We start from the raw sequence: 18,518 nt of genomic DNA, 5'->3' as shown, positions 1-18,518 counted from the left end.
GATAGTTTATATGTCAATATTTTGTTCAGGGCTTGAGTTAAGATATTATAAAGCATATGGTTCCCTCTACTTACCCCTTGACTAGCTCAACTGCAATGAAGTCATTTCCATCACCACTATTGAAGAGAATGAAGCCATCAGCTGAGGTGGTCTTGAATTGGAAGAAGAGGTGCATGGAAGTGTAGGCCTGGAGAGTGGCCAGGCTCAAGTAGCTACTCTTGGTCTTGAAGGTGACAGGGTCAGCAATGATATTCCTCAGTCCAAAACGAGCCTTCAGCTCACAGTAATCAATGTCACCATTTTTGCACAAGTCAATGTAGAGCAGGCCATTAAACATGAGGCTCTGCAGGTGGCCAATGAAACTAGAGGGTACAACGGAGATGTAACGTTTCTCAGTCATGATACCAGTTTCAATATTATGGAACTCCAAGCGGGTGTGATCACCCACCATTGTACCTATGAAAATCATAAATTAAGTATAAATAGGAAAAAAATGTCATGTTTTCTCACAGCACCCTAACTAAAAATGCTAGGTCCAACTTGTTTCTGCACATAATATTCTGTTTTCCTGAGGTAGGTCTATAAAACTAAATATTCATTAAAGTGTACACTTGACTTGCCCTTCGTCAGAGAGAGGAATACTGCTCAAGCACTAATTTTACATACTGAAATCCATGTCCTCATACAGCTGCTCAGATATTCCATCATGGGATTTAAAATGTGAGATCATGGGTAACCCAAGTTAAAGGACAGAACTCTCCATTTTCTTCATTCAGGAAAACAATTGGGTGCTAATGCATACCATAAAAAGAAAAGTTTTGTTATGGTGACCCTTGTAAAGATACAACAAAGAAACCTGAGTCACTATCACATATTATTTGTTGTATAAACTACTATCTAGAACTTGCGAAAAATACTATATTGTAGAGGAACACCTGTTCATTTTATCTGTCCAACAACTGTTTCTTTTTCTAATAACACCTAATTTTCCTTTGGGAAACCACCACCAATCCCTTTACCTTTAAGGCTGGATGAGGCTGATTCTATGTATAATCAAGTTAACCAAGTTGGATCACTAAATATATTTTAGGCCCCTAGCCATAGAGTAAAAGGAGTAACAAAGTAGGTCCTCAAACTTCAGCCTGTATTTGAATCACATTGGGGGCTAGATAAAAGCCAGATCACTGGACCCCATCCTCAAGAGTTTATGTTTCAAAACTGTGATGGTTAGGTTCATATGTCAACTTGGCCAGGTGATGGTGTCCAGTTGTCTGGTCCAGTAAGCACTGGCTTAACTGTTTTTGCGAGGACATTTCATGGACTTAAATCATCAGTGAGATGATTGCATCTATGGCTGATTACATCTACAATCACCTAAGGGGAGGATCTTCCATAATGAGAGATGTTTAATTCACTCAGTTGAAGATTTTAAAGGGAGAGATGACTTCAGATTGAGAAAAGAGAACTTTCATCTCTACTTCAACCAACCAGCCTTTCCTGGGGAATTAATAGATCATCTTCATTGTTGTTGCCAGCTTGTGGCGTGCCCTATGGAATGCCTCCCTACAGCTGCATGAAGCACTTTTATAAAATCTCATATTTACAGATATCTCTTGTTGGTTCTGTTTCCCTAGAGAACCGTGACTAATACACCTCTGGTACCAGGAGTGGTTCTTGAGAAACAGAATCTTAAAAATGGTTTTCTGCAATAGGTTTTTCTACCCTGACTAGATTCTAAGGCACTAATGACCCTATTTCCAATAATCAAGATGGCACTGACAGTCCATGGCATGAGTCAGCAATAGAGATATGCAAAATAATCACCATTTGATTCTGCTAATCATACTCTTTTATGTGGCAAGGCTCTGGGTGACACTGTTTTTTACTCTTTAACAGTTTGTGGAGTTAAAAGGGATAATGATGTTGGCTGTTTTTTTTCTTAAATATGCTGGATAAAGTTATGAAAGGAAGAAATGAGCTGAAGACTTGAAATTTACAACTTAAACACTATATGAAAGAAATAAAAGTTTCTCTGTGTACTCTGAAAGAAAATCTTATTTCCTGTGATTGCAGACTTAACAGCTTTGAAATGAGACCCAGAGTCTCACTGTACAAGTAGCAGATTTACAACATAAACTAAATTCTCAAACTTGAAGGATGACTGATGTTAAAGTAAGGATATTAATTGGAAAGGAATGGGATCCAGAAAATTGGGATGGAGACAAATGGATTCATAATGATAGCAAAGGAGCCATTGAAACCCTGGATTCGGCTGAATCTTGGCTAGATAAAACTCTAATTGTCTACTCTGAGGAAACTGCCATGAAAACTCTAGTCTGCTCTGAGGTATCTTCCATTCAACCTCCACCTGAAGAGATTAAGTTTTCCATGCTGGCTAAACCTGTGACAAATTCCCCTGAGGAAATAGCCCTCATTACTCTGTCTGGAAAGATAAATCCTATTTCACCAGATGAAACTGCAATGAAATGCTATGAGGTAACTGGCTTGAAAGACACTTCTCATGCTTTTCATAACCTACTCCAATGCCCTTCTTATCTTCAAGATCTACAACTAGCCTAAAGCTCCAACATGCCCTGAAAGGTGAGGTACAAGGTATGACCCATGAGGAGGTATGCTATACTCCAAAAGAATTGCATGAGCTTTCCAATTTATATAGACTGAAATCAAGGGAATATGTCTGAGAATGGATATTAAGGGTGTGGGATAATTGTGGAAGGAATATAAAGTTGGATCAGGCTGAATTTATTGATATGGGCTCACTAAGAAGAGAATCTGCATTCAATGTTGTAGCTCAAGGGGTTAGAAAGGGCATCAACAGTTTATTGAGTGGTTGACTGAAACATAGAACAAAAGGTGGCCAACATTGCCTGAGGTCAAAATGCCACAACTACCCTTGTATAACACAGATGAAGAGACCCAAAGGCTTAGAGAGAATGGAATGTTAGAGTGGATATATCATAGAAGACCTGTTCACACACCCCAGGAATGTCCAGAGGGCACACCTTTTACCAGGTCTGGGAGGAATAAATTTGTGAGACTTGCTCCATTATCCCTGAAGAGCTCTGTAGTTGCACTTCTCTATAGGTCAGATATTACTGTTGGAACTGCTGTCACTAAACTGTAATCCTTAGACATAATGCAGATGATAGGATCCTGAGTTGGCAGAAGTAGTTATTACCATAGACAAGGTAGGCATAACCACCATAATGGACAGCACACTCAAAGCAGCAGTCAAGATAATCTGACTCACAGAGATTCATGACATTGGCTAGTAGATCATGGGGTACCTAGAAATAAAATAGATGGGCAGTCTACTAAATTCTTGTTTGAGCTGTATTAACAAAAGAGTTCTAGGTCAAGTGAACAGAAGTCTAACTTGAATTACAAAAAGAGAGTCACAGCCCCTTAATCAATTCCCAGACTTGAGACAGTTTATAGACCTAGAGCCCTTAGAATGAGAGGAAGGCCAGATACTCTTGCAGAAGGGCCCTGTTAATACTACCAAAAATTTATACTGTTAACCTTCCTCTAAGTCTTTTCCAAGGAGATCTATGACCTTTTACAAGGGTAATTGTTCAGTGGGGAAAAGGAAATGATCAGATACTTCAGAGATTACTACACACTGGCTCAGAAGTGACATTAATTCCAGAAGACCCAAGATGTCACTCTGGTCCACCAGTCAGAGTAAGAGCTCATGGAGGGCAAATAATCAACAGAGTTAGTTCAGATCAATCTCATAATGGTTTCTGTGGGTCGCCAAACCCATTCTGTGGTTATTTCTCCAGTTCCAGTATGCATAATTGGAATGAACACATTCAGCAACTGGTAGAATTTCTACATTGGTTCCCTGACTCGTGCAATGAGGCTATTATACTAGAAAGGACCAAGAGGAAGAGACTAGAACTGCCCCTATCTAGCAAAATGCTAAATCAGAAGCAATACCAAATTCCTAGAGGGATTGCAGAGATTAGTGCCACTCTTCAGGTCTTGAAGGATGCAGGGGTGGTGATTCCCACCACATCCCCATTCAACTCTTCTATTTGGCCTGTGCAGAAAACAGATGGGTCTTGGAGGATGACAGTGGATTATTGTAAGCTCAACCAGGTGGTAACTCCAATTGCAGCTGCTGTTCTAGATGTGGTCTCATTGCTTGAACAAATCAATACATTCCCTAGTACCTGGTATGCAGCTATTGATCTGGCAAATGCTTTTTTCTCAATAGCTATTAGTAAGGACCACCAGAAACAGTTTGCTTTCAGTTGGCAAGGTTAGCAATATACTTTCACTGTCCTACCTCAGGGGTATATCAACTTTCCATCCCTATGTCATAATCTGTCTGCAGGGACACTGATCATTTCTCCTTCTCACAAGACATCACACTGCTCCATTATATTGATGATATGATGCTGATTAGACCCAGTGAGCAAGAAGTAGCAACTACTCCAAACTTACTGGTAAGGTATTTGCATGTCAGAGGATAGGAGATAAATCCAACAAAAATACAGCGACTTTCCACCTCAGTGAAATTTCGAGGTGTTCAGTGGTGTGGGGCATGTCAAGATATTCCTTCTAAGGTGAAGGATATGCAAGTACCACCCGAAAATAGACAGCTGCAGCACTACAACCCCTTTCTGGGGTGTCCTTGAAGGACAGTGGTGAGGGGAAATCCACATAGTGGGCAGAACTTTGAGCAGTACATCTGGTTGTTCATTTTGCTTGGAAGGGAAACTGACCAGAGGTGCATTTGTATACTGACTCATGGGCTGTTGCTAATGGTTTGGCTGGATGGTCAGGGATTTGGAAAGACCATAATTGGAAAATTGATGACAAAGAGGTCTGAGGAAGAAGTATGTGGCACTCAGCCCCCGATATGGCACCATTCCCCGAGGTGACCAGCCAGCTACATGGTGGCAGGTTGATTACATTGGACCACTCCCTTCATGTAAGGGGCAGCAATTTGTTCTAACTGGAATAGACACATACTCTGGATATGGGTTTGCTTTCCCTGTATGCAGTGCTTCTGCCAAAACTACCATCCGTGGGCTTATAGAATGCCTTATCCATCATCATGGTATTCCATATAACATGGATCAAGGAACACACTTCACAGCAAATGAAGTACAAGAATGGGCACATGCTCATGGAATTCTCTGGTCTTACCATGTTCCCCATCATCCAGAAGCAGCTGGGATTGATAGAACGGTGGAATGGCCTTTTGAAAACTCAAGGTGCCAACTAGGTGGCAATATCTTGAAAGGCTGAGGTAATGTTCTCCAGGAAGCTGTATATGCTCGGAATCAGTATCCGCTGTATGGTGCTGTTTCTTGCATAGCCAGGGTCCGTGGGTCCAGGAACCAAGGGGTGGAAATGAGAGTGGCACCACTCACTATTAATCCTAGTGATCCACTAGGAAAATTTTTGCTTCCTGTCCCTGCGACCCTGAACTCTACTGGTCTACAGGTTTTAGTTCCAAAAGGGGTAGTGCTTCCACCAGGAAAAACAACAATGATTCCATTGAACTGGAATCTAAGACTGCCACCTGATCCCTTTGGGCTACTCATACCCCTGGATCAACAAGCCAAGGGGACTGCATTATTGTCTGGGGTGATCAACCCTGACTATCAGGGGGAAATAGGACTGCAACTATACAATGGAGTTAAAGAAGAGTTTTCTTGGAATATAGGAGATCCCCTAGGGCATCTTTTAGTATTACCATGCCCTGTGCTTAAAATCAATGGAAAACTGCAACAACCCAAACCAGGCAGGACTACCAATGGCTCTGAAACTTCAGAAATGAAGGCTTGGGTCACTCCACCAGGCAAAGAACTATGGCCAGCTGAAATGCTTGCTGAGGGTAAAGGGAATATGGAATGGGTAGTGGAAGAAGGCAGTGATGAATATGAACTATGACCACATGATCAGTTACAAAAATGAGGACTCTGATGCTGTTTTGTTCCTGCTATATTAAGGTGTAAGATATCAAGTTGAAAAATGAATATTACCCAAGGACTTGTACCCTATTCTGGAGAGAGTTACTGTGTTTCCAGTTATATGTAGGACAGTCGAGTATTGTTAGGTGAAAGAAAAATGCATTTTAATGTTTTTTATTTAGAAATTAGGTATGGTTTAAGGTGATACATATATAGCTGCCAAGTTGACAAGGGGTGGACTGTCATGGTCAGCTTCATGTGTCAACTTGGCCAAGTGGTGGTACCTGTTTGTGTGGCTGGGCAAGTGCTAGTGCTGGCCTGTCTGTTACAATGAAGACATTTCATAGAATTAGATCATGATCACATCAGCTGCATCCACAGCTGATTCCATTTGTAATCTGCCAAGGGGAGTATCTTCTACAATGAATGATGCTCAATCTAATCACTGGAAACCTTTTAAGGAAGATTCAGAAGAGACAGGCTCTCTTCCTGCTTTGGCCGGAAAGCCTCTCCTGTGGAGTTCATCCCAACCCTCAAACAGAATCATCAGCTTCGCAGCCTGCCCTGAGGATTTTGGACTCTGCATTCCCGCAGTCACGTGAGACACTTTTATTAATTTTATATTTGCGAGTGTTCCCTCTCGCAAACAGAAACAGTGGATTCTGTTTCTCTAGAGAATCCTAACTAATACAGAAGGTTTTAATAATCAAGTGGATAAGATGACCTGTTCTATGGATACCAGTCATCCTCTTTTCCCAGGCATTCCTGTCATTGCCCAATGGGCTCATGAACAAAGTGGTCATGGTGGTAGGGATGGAGGTTATGTAAGGGTTCAGCAACTAGAGTTTCAGTCACCATAGCTTATCTGGCTCTAGTCATTGCTGAGTGCCCACACTGCCAGCAGCAGAGACCCACAGTCAGTCCCTGATAGGGCACCATTCACTGAGGTGATGAAGCTGTTACCTGGTGGCAGGTTGATTACATAGGACCACTTCCATCATGGAAGAGGCAGCAATTTGTTCTAACCGGAATAGTCACATACTCCGGTTGGGTTTGCCTTCCCTACATGCAATGCTTCTGCCATAACTATCATCCTTGGACTTACAGAATACCTTATTCACCATCATGGTATTCTGCACAGTATTGCTTCTGATCATGGAACCCATTCCACAGCAAATGAAGTGCAGGAATGGGCACATTCTCATGAACTTCTCAGGTCTTATCATCAACAGGCCACTGGGTTGATAGAATGATGGTAAAGCCTTTTGAAGACTCAATTATGGTGCTAACTAGGTGGCAACACCTTGCAGGGCAGGAGCACTGCTCTCCAGGAACCTCTCTGTATGCTCTGAATCAGCATTCACTCTATGGTGCTGTTTCTCCCCTACCCAGGATTCATCGGCCAGGAATCAAGGAGTGGAAATGGGAATGGCACTACTCACTATCACCTCTAGTGACCTTCTAGGAAAATTTTTGCTTCCTGTCCCTGCAACCGTAAGCTCTGCTGGTCTACAGGTCTAAGTTCAAAGGGAGGAGTACTCTCACCAAGAGACACAACAATGATTCCATTGAACTGGAAGTTAAGATGGGTACCTGGCCACTTTGGGCTTCTCATATCTCTGAATCAACAGGCAAGGAAGGGAATTACTATACTGACAGAGATGATTAATTCTGACTTTCAAGGGAAAATAGATTGCAACTACTTATGGAGGTAAAGAAGAGTTTTCCTGAAATACAGGAGATCCCCTATGGTGTCTCTTAATACTACCATGCTTTGTGATTAAAGTCAATGAAAATGTCAACAACCCTATCCAGGCAGGACTACCAATGGCCCAGAAACTTCAGGAATGGAAGTTTTCTGAATGCAAAGAATTACAGCCAGCTGAGATGCTAAAGGTAAAGGGAACATGTAATGTGTAATAGGAGAAGGAAATGATAAATCTGAACTATGACCACATGACCAGTTACAGAAATGAGGACTGTGACAGTGTATTTCTTTCTTGCTTTGTTATGAGTCTGTTTGTATTTATACATAAAGCTAATATCTTGGTTTATTCTCTATCATAATCCCTTATCATATGATATAAGTTATATTGCTCAAGCCATAGTATTTAAGTTACAGGATATCAGGTCAAGTTTAAGAGTGAATATTACCCAAGAATTTTCACCCTATCTGGAGAGATTTAGCATGTTTCCACCCTATCTGGAGAGATTTAGTGCAGTTGTGTACATGACAGTTGAGTATTGCTAAGTGAAAAACATGTCTGTTATTGTGTTCTATTTAGAGATTAAATGTGGTTTAAGGTGATGTGTATAGCTTCCAAGTTGACAAGGGGTGGACTGTGATGGTTAAGTTCATATGTTAACTTGTCAGGTGTTGGTGCCTAGTTGTTTGGTCAAGCAAACAAAACACTGGCCTAGCCATTACTGCAAGGACATTTTGTGGTCTTAAATCTTCCTTCAGTTGATTCCATCTATGGCTGATTACGTCTACGATCAACTAAGGAGAGTGTCTTCCTCAATGAGAGATGTTTAATTCAATCAGTTGAAAACTTGGAAAGGTGATGACTTCAGTAGTTAGAAGAGAGAACTTTAATCTCTACTTCAGCCCGCTAGCCTGTCCTGAGGAATTAACAGAAGATCCTCACAGTTGTTGCCAGCTCATGGCCTGCCCTAAGGAATTTGGGCTCATGCATCCCCACATACGCATGAAACATTTTTGTAAAATCTCATATTTATAGGTATCTCTTGCTGGTTCCATTTCCCTAGAGAATCCTGACTAACAAAAGAAGTTTGGGGTGAGACTGTGAATTTGCACTTCCAGCAAGTTCAGAAGTGATGTTTATGTGGCTGATTTAGAGACTGCATTTTGAGAAACACAATTCAAGCTGATCCAAAGCTTTGGCTGGACCACTTGTGAAAGAGGATTCTCTGCAAGCGAAGATGGCAGAAGGGCTGGGAAGAAAGTCCAGAGCAGTCGGAGTCATTTGTAGGTAGAGAGATTGAGCTTCCCAGAGGATAAAGCCAACCAAGAGACAAGCAAGAAATGGAGAGAAACAATCCTCTCTGATGACGCCATCTGAGGGTCTGGGTCCGGTCAGTCAACTGCTCTTTTAAAATATATGTGGCCATAAAATCCGCTCTGTATTTAGCGCATTTGAATTGGATTCCTGGCAATTGCTACTACAATATCTCCAACTTTATATGAGAATTTCATTACTGAGTTAATTTCCAAGCAGTGAGGGAATGACTGGGACAGGGACGACGAGGAGGGCCTGGCATGAAGTCAAAGAGACTGGGGATTTCAATAGCAAAGTTAAGGAAAACATCACCTGCATAGTCAGAGTTGAAGTTGGCTCCTGCAATATTTAGGTAGATAAATCATTTAAAGTTTTACAAACCATCTTCTAACACTCAAATGTTACATTACAAGAAAGGGAAGGGGAACTTCTGCCTCTTTTCTGTTGTTTTCTTCAATGAAACTCCACTAACAAGAGTCTTGAGGCACCTTTTGCCCCTTGTCTTAACATCTCTCTAGGGAAAAAGAAGTGCATAATCTGAAAAAATAAGGAATCTGCAAAGAGAATCTGTGCACCTCTTTGTTGGTAGTCTCAGACCTAATTAGAAGAATCACTCATGAACACAGAAATTAGATACACATTTTATGACTTTCTGCATGGTATTTTGACAACTAATGACAAATCATTCTATTAAAAGAAACTAAAATAATGATACCAGTCAACTTAAATATAAAATTGTAGTAGAATAATAATTGAAATAAAACATAAATCTGTTCATTGAATATCTAGGAAAAAGATTCGCTACACGAAAGTACTTAGTATTGGACATTGGACTGGCCATGAAAACACAAAGTAACATTAACCTAAGTTCAGATGCTCTAAAACAATGAGGTGCCTGAAATAAACACCCAACATCAATTTGACTATAGTTAGTTGCTCATACCAGCGATAAAGTCTGAGGCTGGAGAATGATGGGGAGAGAATTGTTTGGATGGGCTGTTTTGATGAGTTGGAGATGTAACCCTGCACATTCAAAGTGGTTCTTAATTAGTTTACTGGAGTCTTTAAAAGCACCTATAAAGAAAGCAGAGGGTGCAGATACTTGGAGACAGACAAGCTCAGACAGGGGGCCACTGGAACCAGGAGATAACCTTTCCTCTGAGAAGGTATCCTCTTCTGGGTGCCTTAGTTTGGACATTTTTATTACCTTAGAACTGCAAACTTTTAACTTAATACATCCCCTTTATAAAAGCCAGTTCACTTCCAGTGTATTGCATTCAGGCAGCATTAGCCATCTGAAACACTTTGTGATGAGAAACAAGAAATGGGGACGGGGTGACCCCTAGTGAAGAGGGAATTAGGGTTCTAAAAGGTATCTGAAGAGTCAATTTGAAAGGAAACTGGGAGTTTTTAGAGGATTGTGATTTCGGGACTTAGGAGAAATTGTGGATAAATTGACCTCAAGAATTGAGGTTCCTCTCTCGGAAATGTTTTTATCTTTTCTGATTATTTCACTTATTGTTTTTCTCTTCTCAGACTGCAAACTCTTTCGAAGCAGGGGCTATTTCTTGCTTTTATATAAATTCTGAAGGGCTTAGGAGAGGCACCTACCTACATTGCAAACATCCCTGAAGCACAGCAAACAGGGGGCGAGGGGAGGATTGTACCTGAGGCATCTGCTTTCAGATCCAGAGTTTAGGTCATTGCAATTTGTGTACATAAGACTCCTGGCCATCACTAAGAGCTTAGCTAAAAAATAATGGGACAGGTTTATAGAAGGTGACTTCACGTCCCATGGCTCCCAGACATGGGGAAAAGAAGTTAAGAGAATGAAAGCTTATAAAGTTGCAGTAAGGATGCACATCGATTCTTACACTTTCCCCACAATCGTCCAGTTTCCCCACCTCCATGCCCTTTTTCTTCACAGTATCATCATTTCTCAAAAGCGAATGCCGAAAATGCTGTATTCAAAGAGAAGTTTCTGAACTCAAACATTAGTAAACACTACAAAATTATTGATGACTAACAATGCTCATTGGCATATAAAGACCCGTAAGTCTTGTAAGAAAGAAATCTACTTCACTTGGTTTAACCTAACATTTCCCAAGTTTATATTAGTATGCTTTTTATTAACCCGAGGAGAAAGTTTTCTATGGAAATTTTTAGAAAATGACTTTTTTACAGCTTGATGCTGGACATGTGATATAAGGGAGAAGAGAAAAGTCAATGTGGACCAGAATATTCAAAAAATGGGTGATTTTCTTGTACTAGTGAGAAGTCCTGGGTGGAGTGGGTGCTTCTGGCATTTGGTCCAGTTCTGAGGCGCACAGCCCAAGTGAGATATTCTTTTAAGTTGTTCTTGATAACCAAAGTCCAGCTCAATCAATCAATCAACATTTATTAACTGTCAATTAAACTTACTATATTTTCAGGGATACAATTAAATTGGAATAAATAAAAACTTTTAGGTTGAGAAAAATGCCTCTCCTTGTTTGTGATTTCTCATGAGTCTGACCTATTCTTTATGTCATTTCTATACACTAGTTGAAAATTTGGTACACTGGGGAAACTTAAACTTAATGAAAGGGATTAATGACTAAGTAAGCCTGATAAGACACTACTTAATAACATAGGGACTGTGTGCTATTTTAGTTTCATTTCCTGATTTTATGACTTCTGTGAATTAAAATTGAAATCCCCAAACTCTTTATCATCCCGAGGTTGTAGCTCATAAAAAGAAAAAAATGGCTTTTGCTTCCCCACATTTCTAGAACCTTATGGCTGCCTTCTTCCATCAGCAGCTAAACAGGGGGAAAAGCTTAAGATGAAAGAGTTTCATTAATTTCAAATATCGAATTACTGGCTAACTGCCATTTGGTGGTTTAGCCCTGCTTTATAATTATTAGCAGCAACAGAAGCACAATTTATTATTACCTTTATCATAAAGTTTCTATAAAAGAATAATGATGAAGGGAGGTAATACACATTACTGCATCCTTAGTTCTGTAGTTCTTTATGACCATAGCTCTCAGGACATACATTTTCTAACCAAAATAAAAAGGACTCATTGTGGGGAGAAATTGGGGTAAGCTTGCCATCTAGTGGTTGCTATTTAAAACACTCTACCAACAGCATTGCTAATGGCTTTACTAAGCCAACCACAGAGGAGTTTGCAAGCAATAGGCAACTCACAATCTCTGCAGGCTCCTATCCACAACAATACCTGATGGGATTTCATGAATAATTAATTCAGGCTGACTGCGGTTTCTAAACCTGATAACAGTTTACATCTATTTGCTTATATTTACTACATAAAGCTAAGTTGCTCTTTAGGTTTGTAGAGCAGAAAGCATGCCACTCACTGCTCAGCTAGGTTTAGAGTCTTTTGTATCATTTTTGTTGTTCTGTTTGGTTTAGGTTTTTTTTAGTGGAGTTGTCATTGCAGTCCGCCTACTGAAATGGAATCCCCACCTCCCCCAAAACAATCCATTATACTTTTCCTACATTGTAAGATAAATGATTTTCTAATGATAGATTGTGAATTCCATCAGGCAGCTTGATTTGGTGGAATAATATGGAGTCATACAGATGGATTGGAGCTTAATTTCATAATTCTAAGTTTCATTTTTCCTTTCTCTAAAACCACAGTAAGAACGCTTACCTTGTGTGACTGTTACAAAGAGGAAAGGGGTTGATACATGTATCTAATGGCTAGGGGCACTGGATGGATGTCAGACCCTTCTCTTCTATCCATAGGCTCTCCTCTCCTTAAACACACATGCAAACACACACACACGAGTGTGTGCACACATCCCACCACAATTCCTGCCTCCAGGTACACATATAAAATTAGACTGGAGGAACCAAAGACAGTAGAATCTTTGTGCTTAAAAGGGCCTAAGCAAAAATAGAATTTCAAGTTTTAAAGATGAAATGAGGGAAAAGAGCCTTAGTATGTCTACATCAAAGGCACAAAACATTTTAGTGGCAAACAATGTACTAATCACCAGGGCTCCTGATTTTTACCCAGCTGTTTTAATTATGGAAGAAACTGTAGAGATGGCCTAGGCTACCAATTTCATTTGATAAGGTTCAGAAATTTTCAGTGACCTTTCCAATGTGCTACAGAAAGTGACTGTCTCCTGATGCCAATGTCACCACAAGCTGTCACCATCCAGGAACATTTACTCTTATGTAGGCTCACTTGTACCCCAGTAATTTTTCCAATATGAACAAAAATTCTGTTTAATAGGAGATGTGCACTATTCTAGAACATTAGCGGCTGTAAACTGACAGGATGCAACACATAAAGGTACTTAGAAGTGCCCCCTCTCCCATCCTGCACCTCACCAGTTATACCCACTTGTTAGGCTGAAGATTTACCTTAATAACATAATAACATATTTTCTCTTCTAATTGACAAGTATAGTCTAACCCCCCAAGTCTGGATCCCATTATATACTCTTGTCTTATTTTCAAATAGCAGAGTCTTATTTAATCAACTAGTAGCCTAATGCTGGAGAAAATAAGTATTCTGTTATGCCTCCTTTTTATCTTCTAAAATGCCTGGAGAAATCCCTGGTATGCTGACACAAAATAGAGTCAGAAAATACTTATTGGTTGTCTGGGGCTCTAGGTTGTTCCTGGACATATGTATAGATTCACTCAGGTATTCATTCCCCTCCTAGAATGTAAATTCCATTTGGCCAAGGACTTACCTGTTTGCTCCCACCATATTTCCAGTGCCTTCAGAGACAGCACCAGGTACACAGCATGTGCTCAGTTAATAACCACTAAATAATGAACAATCAAGTAAACCAAATCATATCGAGCACCTTCCAAATAAGATATACTGTTCCTAGGCACTTACTTGTACCTATAATGTTCTGAATTTCTGGTTTCTCCGCCTCCCTCTACTAGAGACCTGGTGGCTGAGGGAAGGAAGTAGCACATGGGAGAATAATGGACCTTAGTTTTGAGAGCCCTACATCTGTTCTCCAAACAAATAGTCTATGTCCAAGGAGAGAGACCTATAACTGTGTAATTACTGCAGTAGCAAAGCTTCATGACACGGTTCTGTGAAAAGGAATGATGAAAATACCAAGGAAGACCCTCTCAAGGTGAGGGTATGCCATATGAGCTCTGTTAAGCAAAATAAAAGGTTTTGAAAACAATCCCTTTGCTCCCGGAATAATCCAGAGGACCGTGAGAGCAGAGAGAGAAAATATGGTCCCCCGCAGTTGTACTCACCCTCAGCCACATCATCATCCACTGTCAACTTGAGGCTTTTCCCTCTCCGCACCACCCGGACAGTGTGCCACTCGTTGTCGTTGAGCTTCTGCCCCGCATACAGGGTCTCAGGACCTTTGCCTAAGGATGGTGGTAAGTGCCAAAGTTAGAATCAATTCCAAAAGCAGGGTTCAAGGCCTCAGGACTGTCCAAACCACACTGGTGCACATGACAGAGGAGCATGCAAATCACCCTCCTGCCCCTAAAGCTCATCCGGGTTTCACTGACGCAACCATATTCTCCCTAATACTCCCCAAAGGTCAAAGTCTCAAAATATGGTGGGCAATGGCCAAGCAGTCAAAGAAACAAATGTTCTTTTGGTATTTTAGGGATCTATAGTTACAAGGTTTTAAAATCCCAATGGTAGTAAGCCAACATTTACAGGAACTAATAGTCAGCTTTCATTTTGCGTCCCAAAGTCTTAGAATTCAGATGAAATTTTTAGAGATAGAGGAAGTTCATTCTGAATTTGTGAAGAAGCATTTGGTCCTTTAGGCATAATACACCAGTCTGGCTTCTGGAGAGTATCTACCAATTTGGATGCAAAAAGGACTCTGCGATATATGCTACCTTAGCCTGACATTTTCATTAACCCAAGGTGTGACCAGAACTAAGCAGTGACCTCAGAAATCACACAGTAATAACCACAATAATAATGATGGTAAAGTTTAAACCCCATTGGAAATAATGCTCCTGAAGGGAATGTGACGGGCCCCAGGCTTATCCCATTGTTCATCGTCCTCCAAAAAGATTCCAAAATCTAAAAAAAAAAAAAAAAAAGGATATTGTAAAATTTTAAAATTGAACCTCTTTTAGGTCAAAAGAATGGTCGGTAGAAAGTACCATCAAATAAAGGAACAAACGGTGGTGAACACCAAAGCTAGAATCAATTCCAAAAGCAGTGTTCGTGGCACGAGGGTTGCCAGAGCCACACTGGGGCACATGACCCAGAACTCGGCGAGTCCTACCCGCACGGAAGCTCATCCTGATTTCACGGAATCAACCGTATTCTCTGCAATATTCTCAGAGATCTATGATCAAAGTGCTCAAGATAATCTTCAAACGTATAACCTATGAAGAATCGGGCAACAACGAATTATGGTATTTAGGGCAAAAGTGTACACATAAAAAGGCACTGAGACATGGAGACAATCTAGTTAGTAAGGAGAAAAAGGAAATACTCTGGGACTTCAGAGTCAATATATGAGACATCATAGAACCAAGATGTACATTTAAATGACAAAGAAGATTGTGTAGAACTAGGCGACAACGTAGGTCAAGTTTGCTACCTCTGGCTGGAGAGCTGAGCCCATGCAAGAAGATTATGCTCAAATCTTCCTGGATCAGTTAACCAACATTATCTCTGAGACTCATCTGAAAAGTAAATGGTGAAATATGTAACCGGACAATATATCTCTGCGAATACTATGCATCTGAAATGTTTCAGAAGACCATACATGCAGCTCCAACATGTGTCAAGCTTAGGGCCGAGTACATAGTAAGTGTTTAATAAGTGATTGTCAAATAATTAATATCTACATGCAGCTTTATTTCTCTGGAAATTATCGAAGTCAAAACATTTTTATCTAAATATCTTTGACATCTCTATTATAAAGCTTTCATTAGCCACTCTCCCTAGTACCATTTCCTCAAGGCTGAAGATATTATAAACTGCTTTAGAAGAAGAGAAAAGTGGACCACCTGGGTAGAGGGCTTTTTTTTGTTTTTTTTTTTTTTTACATGGGCAAGCACCAAGAATCGAACCCCGGTCCTCTGGCATGGCAGACAAGCATCCTTGCCTGCTGAGTCAACATGGCCCGCCCGGTAGAGGGCTTTTAAACTAGGTACATTTAAACTGTTCTTTTAATACTGAGTCATTAGCATTCTTATTGGCTGATAATAAAAGGTTAAGTTAGCATTTGAAATTTTGGGTAGGGAAGTAGTATTTCATCTTGAAAAACAGATTTTCAAAGTTGAAAGGTTTCTTTTAATTATGATGTATACATCAGATAATTTGTATTTAAAATTTATAGAATGTACTCATTCCCCAAGTGCCATCCAAATTTATAAGAATCCTGAGAATTTAGTGAAGAAACTTAGTAGACCAAATGCACCCAAAATTGGATAATGATGCAATATGATCCATAAATCTTAGGAGAAAATAATTGTATAGTAAACCACTTTATGTTCAAACTCACTTCTCTTACTTTGTGAGCATGTCTTCTTTTATATTATCAGTTTATGTATGATAACAGGATTTCTTCTCCATTTTGCCTCATTAGATTGTACTGCTCATTATCTCTTTATATTCAGTCCTGAGACTGATGTAACAGTCATCTTTATAACTGCAAACTATGAGGGCACTGGAAAAAAATGGACCACATCGTATGGGTACTTTACATCAAGAACAGATGTGTACAGAAGAAACAAACAAGCTTAAAAAAAAATGTTTTTAGTTCTCTCTATTCCACAGGCAAATTCTTCAATAAAGAAAGATAAGGAGTATATTGGCTATGAAGGTAGAACCATTACAAAATAAAGATTATTTAAAATAGCGCCTATAAGGTGGCATCTGTTCTTTAAGCAATGTTTGTATATCACTTAATCTTTTGATGCCTACGGATAAGTTAAGAGGGGAGACAACTAACACAAGCATGGTCAGTGTGATATTAGCCACAGAGATATAAAACAAGCTTTGCCTTAATCCAATTTCTTTTAAATGAGGCTGGCATTCCATAGGTACTTCAGCTCTTATGGTGTCCTTGAAACTCCATAATGCTTAGATTCAAACAAAACCATTTAACTTTCTGTTCAACTTAAAAGCTTTAGTATGCAATGGGTTATGACCAAAATGTGAAAAGAATAACTGAAATGCTCATGTCCTACCACTTAATGAAATTTGATACCTCCAAACGCAATAAATCTCATTATTCTAAGAGTGGGGAGAGAAATGACTCACGTCATCTCATTGGAATGGCAGGGGAATGAATATTACTCAAGATTCAATTTCAGGCAACCAATAAAGTTCAGTGAGTTTTTTTTTAAACTCTCAGCCCTCAAAAGTATCGAGTCAATGGTTATCTTTAATTAAGCCAAAAGATCAACTCATCCTGCTAAAAGGAAAGCAATGTTTAGTTTAAACTCAGCTGGAAATCAGGCAAGTAGAGGGGAGGAGCAAATCTTATCAGTAGCCCAGGCATAAAACTGGATGGATAAATGGTGCAAGATGCAGACATGACCTGAAAGTTCAAACAGGCAACAGACAAATTTTCAAGGAAGGTGAATCTAAGCCCATTCAAAGCACGAAGCTAGTGAAGCAGTATCAGTGAACCAATAAATAAAGAGTTCTTTACTGTACGAAAGGGGTGTTCCAGATGTGAAGATGAAGGAGAAACTTAGTTTTAAAAGTTGGGATTTAAAATAGAACTGGTGGAAACTGAAAGAGAAAGAAAAATCACCAAAGCCCTCTTTTTTCCAGTTTTGTTCTTTTTCTTCTTAATAGCTAGCTAGTGCAAGTATGTTATGCAATTGTGTGCATTTCCCTTCTTTTATAGTTTGTCATAAATATTGATCACAAAACAATCCTCTGATTCCCCTTAGGGCTGCTTAGATCATCACTGTTTGATATAAACAGAGAATTAATAAATTATCTTAACACCCCCACACCTACCCCCCTGCCCCAGGTAATGAGACCCTTGCCTGGAGCAAAGTAGTGAAATCATAGATGAAGATTTTGGGGGTGCAAAAGTTCATAAAAGTGACGCATTGAATTGTTTAGTAGCATAGAGCAGAGATCTTTTAATCAGTCTTTTGGATATAACCATGCAAATAACTACTCTTGATTTGCCTAGGTGCAAACTCAGCACAGTAAGGCTTTTGTCTCACAGAAGACAGCTTGATTCTCAGATGAATGATAGAGAAGGATGTATGCTGGATGAAAGACGCTGATAGGATTTTTACCTGCCACACAGTAACCCATCAAATCCTATTTCCTGGAGTAGGCAAAACTGAGGATAAAATCAAACAGAAATTTTAAGAGGATAACTCTTTTTGAGAGAGAAATCACTGCTGATCATTTGGAGAAAGATGACACTCGGTATTAGCAGATTTTTCCCTCTTTTCTGCAGATAGGAAATGAGGGTGCATGGCAAATGCTTATATTTGAGTATTACTAAAGGCACACAGCTTCGTAAGTTGAACCTTGGGTTTGATGCTTTTAACTTATTTAGGATTGTGAGGTTTTTTTGTTCTGCTTTGT

The 18,518-nt window shown here is 39.8% G+C and overlaps 1 protein-coding gene across 1 annotated transcript in view; it reads right to left on the bottom strand.

Annotated features, from left to right (window-relative positions):
* NRXN3 (neurexin 3) overlaps nucleotides 1-18,518 on the bottom strand; it is a 1,607,649-nt gene that overhangs the window by 849,222 nt on the left and 739,909 nt on the right. Inside the window, exons 8-9 of the mRNA XM_077123215.1 lie at nucleotides 14,222-14,341; nucleotides 75-456 (exon numbers count right to left, since the gene is read on the bottom strand). Of these exons, the coding sequence (XP_076979330.1) occupies nucleotides 75-456; nucleotides 14,222-14,341 (502 nt within the window). The remainder of the gene's footprint in view (nucleotides 1-74; nucleotides 457-14,221; nucleotides 14,342-18,518) is intronic.

The sequence above is a fragment of the Tamandua tetradactyla genome, chromosome 12 (genome assembly GCF_023851605.1).
Source record: "Tamandua tetradactyla isolate mTamTet1 chromosome 12, mTamTet1.pri, whole genome shotgun sequence".
Lineage (NCBI taxonomy): Eukaryota > Metazoa > Chordata > Mammalia > Pilosa > Myrmecophagidae > Tamandua > Tamandua tetradactyla.
This window is presented reverse-complemented; position numbering and strand designations above follow the sequence as displayed.